Source organism: Plasmodium knowlesi (assembly GCF_000006355.2).
Source record: "Plasmodium knowlesi strain H genome assembly, chromosome: 10".
In the NCBI taxonomy this organism is placed as follows: Eukaryota; Apicomplexa; class Aconoidasida; order Haemosporida; family Plasmodiidae; genus Plasmodium; species Plasmodium knowlesi.
The window spans coordinates 882,590-894,687 of NC_011911.2; the positions used below are offsets into that span (position 1 = coordinate 882,590).

General features: G+C 41.2%; 4 protein-coding genes across 4 annotated transcripts; 3 read left to right on the forward strand and 1 right to left on the reverse strand.

Moving 5' to 3' along the window:
* Positions 1 to 2,077: 2,077 nt before the first annotated feature.
* Positions 2,078 to 5,024, forward strand: PKNH_1019500 (deoxyribodipyrimidine photo-lyase, putative; the record flags this gene model as incomplete). The annotated part of the gene is made up of 2 exons (XM_002259641.1): positions 2,078 to 4,143; positions 4,319 to 5,024. The coding sequence occupies 2 exons, from the start codon at positions 2,078 to 2,080 to the stop codon at positions 5,022 to 5,024; spliced, it is 2,772 nt and encodes a 923-aa protein (XP_002259677.1).
* Positions 5,025 to 5,812: 788 nt separating this feature from the next.
* PKNH_1019600 (mitochondrial import inner membrane translocase subunit TIM16, putative) lies at positions 5,813 to 6,344 on the reverse strand (the record flags this gene model as incomplete). The annotated part of the gene is made up of 2 exons (XM_002259642.1): positions 5,813 to 6,100; positions 6,261 to 6,344. The coding sequence occupies 2 exons, from the start codon at positions 6,342 to 6,344 to the stop codon at positions 5,813 to 5,815; spliced, it is 372 nt and encodes a 123-aa protein (XP_002259678.1).
* A 1,259-nt stretch (positions 6,345 to 7,603) lies between these two features.
* PKNH_1019700 (GTP-binding protein, putative) lies at positions 7,604 to 9,483 on the forward strand (the record flags this gene model as incomplete). Its single annotated transcript, XM_002259643.1, has 6 exons — positions 7,604 to 7,646; positions 7,826 to 7,914; positions 8,307 to 8,405; positions 8,565 to 8,657; positions 8,785 to 9,060; positions 9,241 to 9,483. The coding sequence occupies 6 exons, from the start codon at positions 7,604 to 7,606 to the stop codon at positions 9,481 to 9,483; spliced, it is 843 nt and encodes a 280-aa protein (XP_002259679.1).
* Positions 9,484 to 10,616: 1,133 nt separating this feature from the next.
* Positions 10,617 to 11,354, forward strand: PKNH_1019800 (purine nucleoside phosphorylase, putative; the record flags this gene model as incomplete). Its single annotated transcript, XM_002259644.1, has 1 exon — positions 10,617 to 11,354. One exon carries the CDS (start codon positions 10,617 to 10,619, stop codon positions 11,352 to 11,354), a length of 738 nt encoding a protein of 245 aa, XP_002259680.1.
* Positions 11,355 to 12,098: the final 744 nt, after the last annotated feature.

Genomic DNA, 12,098 nt, shown 5'->3' on the forward strand with positions numbered 1-12,098 from the left:
TTTGTATGGGAATATGCAAAAGGTGTACGTACAGGACCGCATCAGGAAAAGTAGAGGGAAAAAGGATAACTTAAAGAAAAAAAAGGCTCCACAGGGGAGGTACTTTCCACAAAAAATACATATTTTTACAAGCTACACTTCATGTACGTACTCCTCTGTGGATGTTGGGATGATGTAATGAGAGGTCTCCCCTTGAAGATGGTCATAATATTTTTTCCTTCTCCTGACCATTTTCTTTTTCTATCCCATTTTTTACCTGACCAGTCAGGTGATTTTTTTTCCTTCTTATAAATTCCACTCGATGCACACCAAGTAAACGATGATAATCTTAACGTTGTGTGTCATCCTTACACATAAAAAAAGAAAAAAAGAAAAGTGGAGCATTTGTACCGGATGCACTGGTGTGTATACGCATTTGTTGCCCTCTTGACCAGACAAACTTTGCCTCCGTTTCGATGCTTCATCTTCACTCCTTTTAATGATATGTGATGACTCACCAAGTGGGAAAATACAAACGAGCTCTTATATGTCCACATCCATGTCCCGTTTATGAGAAGCGAAATACGGGGGGCTAATCCTACATCCCATAACATGTACGGTTAAGCTAACCTTTTTTACGGAGGGCCTTTTCAAAGGTGTGTGTGTGTGTAGTTTGTAGTCTTTCCTAAGGGAAGAGGCTCTTCGTTCCGGGGAGATATGACACGTTTTCCACGTTTCCAGATTTCCACTTCGTCCACCTCTACTACATCGATCGCCTCGGTTACTCTGTTTGCCTCAGCCGAACTTCGCAAAGGCACAGGGATGGCATTATATGGTCGTTCCTTTTCATGATCACAGTTGGCCTCTCACTTTTGTGGAATCCCCTCCTGTACGGATATAGACTGAGAAACGTCGGGCCATTCCTCCCTGACCAGATGCCCGCACGGTTACATCATCACCTCTTCACCGCCTAGCAACCCGGTAGGTTGCAACATTCCCTTTTTCTTGTTATAGAAAAAAAAAAAAAAAAAAAAAAAATTATTCTGCGAACTCTCACATAGTGTGTAGTCCATTGGACAATGTGTTGGCGTTGATTAGGATGCAGGTTAACGTTCGTTAAGGTTAGCAGAGTTTGCTTACCTTCCTTCACAGAGGTGAGGAGCACACATAGGTGAAGTTGCAAAAGTGCAAAGTTGCAAAGTTGCAAAGTTGCGAAGCCGCACTTCGATACCTTTCCCTTCCATTCCCCGCAATTTTTTTTTTTTTTTTTTTTTTTTTTTTTTTTGTTCTCTTTTTACCCCCTCGAACTGTTCGCCTTGTTTTTTGTTCACCCCAGTTGCTCAGTCGACGGTGCACAATCAGGTGTCATACTCCTCGGGGGATTCTGATAAAAACGAAACAAATTGAATTGCGTGAAAAGTGGCACTAAACGATTCACACATTTTTTTTTTTTTTTTTTTTTTTTTTTCTGCTGTAATGATAACTGGTTCAGTATGGAAGGGGAATTTTGCCATGTTTATTTTCCCTCCGCTGTTGACCTTCTCCGTTAACTCTCTTTCTTGTTCCTGCACACGCTCTTGTGCATAGTTGCTTTTTATTATTTTATTTTTATTTAATTTATTTCCTTTTAAATTGATACTTAACCCGTGTGTTTGAAATGTGAAGGAGGATAATTTGCAACCTGGTGTGCAAGTGTAAAAGCGCTTTTTCCATGTCGGCTAACTGAAAGGGAGCGACATGGAAGCAAGATACACGGAAAGAAGGGTTCCTCCTACGACAATGAGGCTATTGTCCGTACATTGTTATCAGAACAATATTTCTCCCTGGTAGGAGGCACCATCACCTTCTTTGTGTGCTTGTTCTCACCTTTGACGAGAGGAATTTTCTTCTTTTGCATGATAGCGTCAGGGAGATACAACCAAGTGGTGTACTAGTTTATCTAGAGGTCTTGTTAACTACAGGGGTGAGCACATGCATGTGCAGGGACCGAAGGAAGTTTACCTTGTGAGATAAAATTGAAGGAGGCCTTTCGTGAAAGTGACTCAATCTGACCACTCTACACGGAAGGAAAAAGAAAATAAACCAACCAGGGGGGATTATGAACCGACCAGACGGTATTATGAACCGGCCAGACGGTATTATGAACCGACCAGACGGTATTATGAACGACAAAGGGAAAGGCACACTGCTGATGAGCGAACGGAACAAAGGACCAAACATGGACAGTGAAGAATGTCCAAAGGATCCCCATGGTGAAACGCACCAAAAGAAACAATCCCGTCAACAGAATGTGCCAACATGTAATATAACAACAGGTGAAGAGAAAGAAAAGAATGAAAGAGAAGATGTACTCAGGAAGGATCGAAGAAGTGATTTCAATGAAGAAAAGACAAACACAGAAAATTCACAAACGAATCGACCTGAGGAGCAAGACAGAAAAAGTGCAAATCGGGATGAAGAGAAGTTCGTGAAGAAAGCGCCCAGTGATGACCCTCTGTGGATACACGGAGAAGGGCATGCGTCTAAAATGGACATGAACAAGGCGGAAATGTCAAATAGGAAGGAAATATCAAAGGTAGGAAAACTGACCAAGCTGATGCAGGAAAGGGGAGGAAAAAAGGGAGAAGCGACAAGGAGTGATCCAGTGAGGAGAAAGGATGCCTCCCAAGAAAGAAAAAATGAGTTAATGGAGAGGAGGAATGGCTCGGCACGCACTCCGAACGGGTTAGCGGGTAGTCGAGGTGGTCCCCCAAATAGCTCGGCGAAATTTTCGCCCAATTCTGCGCCAAAGTCGACATCAAAATTGGCCCCAAAATTGGCCTCAAAATTGGCCTCAAAATTGGCCCCCAATTCAGCCCCAAAATTGACCTCAAAATTGACCTCAAAATTGACCTCAAAAATAGTACCCAAATCGATACCCACTGTGGCGCCGAAGCTCCGGCGAAATGGCCCCACGGGTACCCTCTCTTTGAATCGCGGAAAGTGCGCCTCGCTAAAGAAGGTGCCCCCATGGTCGCTCCATGGATATAAAAATAAAACGAACTTTCCATCAATACATCCTGGGGGGAGTGAGGACAAACGGAAAAGGAACCCGTATGAGGTATCGCGGGAGAAGAAAATGACAATTTTGGTGAAGAGGGTTCGGTGCTTGACCTCCTTCGAGAGCAGCACTGAGAGCAACGGAAGGGGAGATTCTACCAACCAGAGGGATCATACCAGTGATGGTGGACGAGATGCTGTAGGACGGAGGTGTCGCATCAAGGGGGAAGTAACAGATGGTGACAAAGCAACTTCTAGTTTCCCCGTCGACGGAATAGATGTTATCAAAGAAACTTGTAATTCCCCTGGTGAAGGAACAATTGCTACAGTTGCAACAGATGCAATTTGCAACCTTCCTGACGCAGCAAACGAGCAGAAGGACACCCTTCTCTTACTGCTTACAAGGGATTTCCGCGTGAACGACAACTGGGCGTTGATATACGCATACGAGATGGCCAAAAAGAAGGGCCTCACCCTCATCGCCTGTACTTGTCTAAATAGGAAAGAAAAAGTAACGAACCGATTTATTCACACAAAATTGAAGATTCTAAAGAATTTAGAGTATTCTTTGAAGAAAATTAATATCCCCTTCTACATGTTACCTCTGTACATGATTGATGAATTTGGTGAGTTCATGAAAACACATCAAGTTAAAATAATAACGTGTGACTTGCATGTGTTGAATGATGAGAAGGCATTCATTAAGTCGCTATCTCATTTGTGTAACAAGAGGAAAGTAAAAATGTTCCAAGTAGATTCGCACAATATTGTCCCCATGTGGGTTACTTCCAAAATGGAGGAATGCTCAGTGAGGACCATCAAGCCAAAGATACAGGCTCTCCTACCAACCTTCCTAATTGAGTATATGTCGATAGAACCTTTTGTACAAAATTTAAAATTCCCGGAACCGTTTGACATAGACGAGGTATTGAACAAGCTCAGCGTGTCCAACACGTGTGCGGTGGTCCCCAATTTTGTTCTCACGGAAAAGAAGGCAGAAGAATTGTTGAAAGATTTTTGCAGTAAGGTTTTGGATAAGTACAATGTGAAGCGGAACGACCCGAACAGCGATGCCGGCAGTGTGCTTTTGCCTTATGTCAACTTGGGGATCATATCTTCCCAGAGGTATGGGAAAGCTGCACAGATACAACGTGAAAGTGGATTGTGTCATATGATTCTATGGTGATGTGTATCCCATTTGACTGCGTGCTTTACAGGGCGATATATCCCACGTTTTATTTTTTACATTTTCCGTTTTCCGTTCTACGTTTTATGTTTGATGTGTTTCCCCTCCCTGTAGGTGCGTCCTGGAGGTGCACAAGCACGCATACAACAATCCGTCCATAAATGCGGTGAGCGGAAAGGAGTCGTTCAGCGACGACTTTATCATGCGCAAGGAGTTGGCGGACAATTACTGCTACTACAACAAAAATTACGACAACTTCGAAGGCGGCAGGGACTGGGCAAAAGAAAGTCTCAAAAAACACGACGCAGACAAAAGGGAGTATTTATACGATTATGAAGACTTTAGGAGTGCCAAGACACATAATGACATGTGGAATTGTTGCCAACTACAACTCATCAATGAAGGAATAATGCATGAATTTTTAAAAGTTTATTGGGCGAAAAAAATTCTGAACTGGTCAGGCAATTCTCAGACAGCCCTAAAATATGCCCTGCAGTTAAATAACGAATTGTCCATTGATGGAAAGACCCCCAATGGATATGTTTCCATCATGTGGTCTATCATGGGAGTACATGACCAGAGTTGGAACGAGAAAAACATCTTTGGAAAAATTCGCTTTATAAATAGTAACGGATGTAAACGTAACTTCGACCTGAACATGTTCATGTCAAAATATCCCAAGGGAAAAGAAAACGCTTCAATTGTGAAGAAAATTCCCACCATTACATTTGCCAATTATTTGAAGAAACGGAAAAATTGTCCTGGGACTCCACTTGATGAACCCTCACGGAAGATGCGTGGCAAGGGGCCCGTCAGCTGATGCGCAGACTCTCCTCCGCTGATCAATGCTCTGGACACTACATGTTTTAAAAAAAAAAAAAAAAAAAAATGCTTAAATTTTGTCATCCATGCTCACACCTTAACAATCTTTGCAACTTTGTGGATATGATAGCACGCCTCCTTACATATAACAAGCGAATGTTCTCTAAACCTAGTGCGACGTCATCGACAAACGGATAAAAAACAAATAGATGGCAACTTCTTTGCAGACGCAAAGGCAACACGGAACATTAGAGGGATGGATCGCCTCTTTACAAGGTGCCCCTTGAGAAGATATGCCCTCCTCCCATTTCACTTCTCAATCCACAGGGTGCGTCATTTTCGCGTGGGCAAATTATAACTTAGCCACAAATTCCTACACGGATTTAATTAAAAAAAAAAAAAAAAAGGAGGGGGGGCATACGCGCCCGGGGCTTACACACATGTATGTGTACACGTGTTATATGCATATCTGCGGAGGGGACACAAAAAAAAAAAAAAAAAAAAAAAAAAGGAAAACTCTTCGAATGGTGAAAAAATGGGACAAAGAGGGGGGAGAAACAAAACGACATTGATGGAGATGACGATATAGATAGCAAGAATGAGAACGACGAAGTTGACGTCAGTAAAGACAATGACGACGACGTCGATCGCGATAAGGACCGCGACAATGATAACGATAAAATGGTAAACTTTGGGGGGGAAGTTAATTGGGGTCGTAAAAAAGTATGCACACTGGCATTAAAATAACGCACACGCGCCTGTGTACGTACAAAAACACAAGGCTGATTACTGTTGCTTCAAACTCTGTAGTAAAACGTCTCTGGCAATTTCTGCCTTCTTCTGAATGTACGCGGAGCCATTGTATGGCCCGCTTTTCTCATTCAACTTGCTGAGTATCATATGTCTGTTGTTAATTTCCTCTCGAAGGGCATTCAATTCTTCCCTCGTTAAATTTTTGTAAATTTTGCTTTTATCCACGTTGAGAATGTTCAACGCCTCCTCCACGTTCATGCACGTGCTGTACTTTTCCTTGATCAAGTGCGTATTCTTGTTCTTTATGATTTCCTTGTACGCCTGTAGGGGGGGGGGGTTACAAATGGCAATAGGCGAAATAAATTAGGTGGGCATATTTAAAACGGAAAGTGCACATATGCACTGCGTGACTAATGTGCAATGTATGATCACATGGTTGAGTGAGCTAGGGAATCCTCCTCCGCACTCGCGTCTGTCCTACCTGTATGAAGGCCTTGCCCAAAGCAGTTGACGTTATGATGAGGAACTGAAAAACGAACTGGCTAAGGGGCCTAAAGGGTAACATTTTTAAACACCCCCGTTATTTAAAAAAAAAAAAAAAAAAAAGGAACTGGTTCAACCTGGGAGAAAAAAATGGGCAAAGGGTGCAAATACCGTCGAACGATGTGTGCATTCCCCCTATCCCGTTATGGAAAAGAAAAAAGAACTCAAATATATCCTCTTAAACTTGTTGGAGCTGCACGCATTTTCCATCATTAAAAACGTTTGTTCTGAGGAGAAAAGTCTGACAACACGGGGGATCCTATAGAATAGCTAACTGCTCAGTTCAAATTGCACGACCTATATATATACGTGCAGGGATCTACGTCTTGGATATTTCTGTTTAATTATTCTTCGTTGGTCTTTTCCTGTTTTCCCTTCAGCTCCAAAATGGGTAAGCCGCATGTCGCGCATTTGAGATCAACAATGAGTGTTCTCCTGCCCTTCTTTCTCCACTACGGTTTTCTCCCTTTTTCGATAATTTTTTAAATTAGAGAAACGGATTGTGTGGTTCTGATGGGGAGCGCGGCACGTCAATCGTTAAGGAGCTAGCCAATTTGAAGTCAACCAATTTATAGTGCGAAACCAACTTGGCAACTCGCTTCAAACTGCCACCCTCGAGCATTCCCACAATTTCGTGTTTTACGGGTACCCTGGACATTCACCTTGGCTTCATTTTCACAGCCCTCTCCTACGACTTCGCGCTGTTATCCTATGACTGTATCGGTAACTCTACTTCTTTGCTCGGTTGTTCAGTCGCTCACCGCTTGGTTGATAGCTAATTCAATAATTGTATTCTCTCTTCCAATTTTACAAACTTCAACCAAGTGGACCTGCAATGTTTTTTATTTAACTACTTAAATACGGAAAAGCGCCGTGTTACCATTTTTACGGAAAAGTAATTTTTTTTTTTTTTTTTTTTTTTTTTGTATGAACGGCAAGGTAAAAATGGAAAAAAAAAAAAAAAAAAAAAAAAATCCACCGCTGTTTTTTACTGTAATATAGCGTAAAGGCACTTGGCCGAATTTTCACTGCATACATGTAGTTTTATTAGTATTTTTTTTTTTTTTTTTTTTTTTTTTTTTTTTTTTTCGGAGTTGCCAACAATGTGTTGTAGTTTCTTTTTTTCCTTTTTTAAATGCCCGTGCCGCGTTTACTGTTGTTGTTGCTCCACTTGTATGTGAGTCTTGGCGGGCTTGTCATGCTTTTTTTTTTTTTTTATTCTTTTTTTCCCCCCACGTGAGCATATATTTCCCATACCGATGGAACATCGACTTTGTTAAAATGATAAGGAAGGCATCGCTGTCCCTCTTCAAGGAAGACGCATGTAGGTGGAGATGAGTCCAAATGGAGTGGAAGTGCGTAGAAGGGCTTTTGTGTAAACCCCTACGCGTAGGAGGTTTAGAGGAAATTACAAAGTCACGTATGTACATAGAGACGCATACACAATAGCAGTGCGCTCTTTCATACCTGCTTGCATGTTGTATCCTTTCCCCGCGGCTGTAGCAGGAAGGCCGTACTTGGCAAAGCCATTCCTTAATATCAATTTTCTAAACGAGGAAGAGCTCCCCTTTTGGCTGACAGATGAGAAACATGTATGTGTGTGCGCATACCAACGAGCACATCCAAGTGCGTCCGTGTGATGACGCGGAAATTTTCCTTTGACCAAATGGGGAAAGCATAAAAGAGCCCAATTTATCTCCCCATTTTTTTACATAAGATGTGCCTAAATAATGTCTTTACGAAAGTTTGACTAAGCCGGATGTGCGATGTATACGAATGGCGATTTCCTTTTCCTTTTTTTTTTTTTTTTTTTTTCGCAAAAGAAAAAGATCCGTTGCGCATCAAACTCGTCGTCCTGATCACTGCGTGACAAGTGGTACTAGGAAAAAATGGCTCGTAAAGAACGTCTATGCTCAAGTGTATCAACCCACACCTGAACGAATAGATTACAGCTCGCCACTTGGCTCAATTTTCCCTAATGCAGATTAAAAAATGCAACTCGATTTTCAGCTCCAAAATTATTGCCTACCCAGTGTATGTGGCCCAAACAATCCATAAGTATAAGCCGTCGGCCATCCCGCAGGTAGCCAAAAAGGAAAAAAAAAAAAAAAAAAAAAAAAAAAAAGCTTTATCACCATACACAAATTAACCCTTCAATAAATAACTGAAGGCGTTATTAGGACCATGCAATGCGCGACAAAAGGACCCCACCTTTCATCCCCTTTCAATGTCCAAACTGCAGATAGCCATATTCGGACGGTCCAACGTTGGCAAATCGAGTTTAATCAACGCCCTGCTGAACAATAGGGAAGTTGCGCAGGCTTCAAGGACACCGGTAATTTTAGACCCCCAACCAAGAAAAAAAAAAAAAAAAAAAAAAAAAAAAAAAAAAAAAACTAGTAATGCACTGCAATTTTATTTTTTTTTTTATGTGTGCAAATCACCCATTTTTCTCCACGCAGGGGCGTACCCGGCATTTGTTCATTTTCAACCTACTAAATCATCTCTCCATCGTGGACTTACCTGGCTATGGGTTCGCCAAGGTTTCGAAGGATATGCGTGATAACTGGTCTATCCTTATCGAGGAGTATTTGAAAAGAGCAGTCAACTTGAAGCGCGCTCTGTGCTTGATCGAATGCACTGAATTTTTCACTCCACATGATTTTGTCTTACTCGACATGTTAATAACCAAGGGGGTACCTTTTCAAATTGTCGTTACCAAGGTGGATAGGCTTAAGGTATACCACATAAAAATGGAGTAGTAATATGTCTATCTGTGCCTTTTCTCACCTTTTCACAGCCCTTTTGCCCATCGGCGAGGTTTGAATACTTTTTCGTATAAGTATAAACACACATTCTATCCGTTATAACACAAACATGGCTTTCACCATATACCACTCCAACTCCACAATTCACAGGCACACGAGCTCCACACACTCATGCTTAAAGTACTCTCCGTCATTGATGATTACAGGAAGAAGGTTAAATCGCTTAACGAGCGTATGCACCGGCAGGGGTTAAGTATCCACAAAGAGACCACCTACGACATGAAAATAAGCACCTACTTATTTAATGTATCCAGTTTGAAGAACTTTGGGGTTCAGCAGTTGAGGGCCCACTTGGGGTTGATAGCAACTGACAACATGTTCATGAAGAAATGAAGGGAAAGGGAAGAACCTTCATGGGGGTAGATATATCCCATAGTTCGCTGATGATGGTTCGATATGGTCATTTTTCCTAATCGGGAGGAGGAACCTCTGCGCATATGATGTATCATGTAACGCCCAGGAATATCGCCCTCGCGTATCGTGTATCGCGTGTCGCGTGTCGCGTATCGCATATCGTGTACCGCCTATCGTGTATCGCGTATCATGCATCGTAGGGTTAGCATATAACTTTTTTTTTTTTTTTTTTTTTTTTTTTTGAGAAAAGAAGCCACATCAAAATGTATACCCCCTTTTTACCAACTTTAACAATTTTGAGCATTTCTTGAAAAGCCATACAATCATTTATGCATAGCCATTTGCATTTTTTTTTTTTTCTCTTTTTTTTTTTTTTTTTTTTTTTTTAAAAAACTCAAAATTGTGATTTCAGATTGTATTTGCCACAACGTCGCCGTGAGTATAGGTCCATAGGGGGAGGCAAGGCGTCTCATGTGTGAGGGGGGATATGCTCCTTTTTTTTGGATGTAGCGTGTAGGTACTTTTTTGTAATGCCCCCTTTGACAACCGACTCCACCTAGTGCAGCTACTTTTAGTGGAATGTTGCCAACCATATTTTACATTTTTGGAGAGAGGTGATTTCTTGACTGCGGTGAGATGCTCCAAAAAAATTGTTTTCTTTCTTTTTTCAGAGCATATTTTGTCAAGCATTTTATCAATCATTTTTTTATATAACATATTTTATTGCAATTTTCTTTACCTTTTTCACTTGGAATATTATTTTATTTTTTTATTTTTTATTTTTTATTTTTTATTTTTCTGCAACTCTCACCACACGCTTGTCGTTTGGCTTTCATTTCCCCAGTTCGCACGCGCCCCACGGGAATTAATAGCACACAGGTGCAAAAATTAATCTGCAAAAAAAAGTTGCAAAGCTGCAAAACTGCAAAACTGCAAAACTACAAAGCTGCAAATCTATAAAGCTGCAAATCTATAAAGCTGCAAATCTATAAAGCTGCAAACCTGCTTGCCGACGGAGCCTTCCCCCCGTTATTGCGAATAGCTACCCCTCCGAAGAGGATTTTTTTTTTTTTTTTTCATTTCCTTTTTTTCTGACGAATTACCCTCCAACAATGGAAGAAGAAATGCAGAGGCACATCAAGCTCACGCCATCACAGACGACCCCAGTGGTATTGGTGGTTGGAGACCCAGGTCGAGTGGACAAGGTTAAAATGCTGTGTGACTCGTACGTAGATTTGGCGTATAACAGAGAGTACAAAAGTGTTGAGTGCACATACAAAGGGCAGAAGTTCCTCTGTGTCAGCCACGGAGTAGGATCCGCAGGATGTGCAATCTGTTTCGAGGAGCTCATGAATAACGGAGCAAAGGTGATCATTCGTGCTGGATCATGTGGTTCTCTCCAACCAACTCAAATGAAGAGAGGTGACATTTGTATATGCAATGCAGCAGTAAGAGAAGACAGAGTATCGCACCTTATGATATATTCAGACTTTCCCGCTGTAGCAGATTTTGAGGTTTACGACACCTTAAACAAAGTAGCACAAGAGTTAGAGGTTCCCGTTTTCAATGGAATTAGTTTATCATCTGACCTATACTACCCACACAAGATCATCCCCACAAGATTGGAAGATTACTCAAAAGCTAATGTCGCTGTGGTCGAAATGGAAGTAGCCACCTTGATGGTTATGGGTACTCTTCGAAAAGTAAAAACAGGTGGCATTTTCATTGTTGATGGATGCCCATTGAAGTGGGATGAAGGAGACTTTGACAATAACCTCGTTCCAGAGAAACTTGAAAATATGATTAAGATATCTTTGGAGACTTGTGCCAGATTGGCGAAGAAGTATTAGAGCTGCGACATATGTGTGTCACAGTGGATCCATATCAGTGGATATGTGTGTGTAATGGGGATTAATTTTTATGCCCACGAGCATTTTGCGCATAAGGTGAAGGACGCCTAAGAAGAAGTTGTCCCTTGTCTGTATGTGTGGGAAGTTTTTCTCCTCTTTCAGTCAAAACATGTTTTTTTTTTTCTTTTTCTTTTTTTTTTTTTTTTTTTTTTTTTTCTTTTCATATGTTAAGATGTACGAACTGTTAAGGGGTATCGTGGACGATCCATTTGCATTGCTTATGTACAGATCATCGCTGCAGTGCCCCTTTTTTTTTTTTTTTTTTTTTTTTTTTTTTTTTTTTCTTCATGTTCCAAGTCCTGATGGAGGAATATTTTAAGTGGAAGCGCCACAACCCACGGGTACCAGGCACACACACGTAAATGTAAACATAAACATGAACATAAACATGAACATAAACATGAACATAAACACAAACACAAACATAAACATAAACACAAACACACATAAACACACTTCCTAACAGCATGTGTTGCTTGCGCTTGCCATCATTGATCAGTTTCTTCAACTGACCATCCACAACACATCCAACGAAAGTGACATTTCTCGCTCGCCCTACGATCGATATTTTTAAAAAAAAATTTTAAGCGGTCAAACGGGAGAAAAGTTTAATGACAGGGCGTCAATGCGTGTTGCTCAGGTTTGGCCATTTATCGTAAACAGTTATCGTTTAAAAAAAAAAAA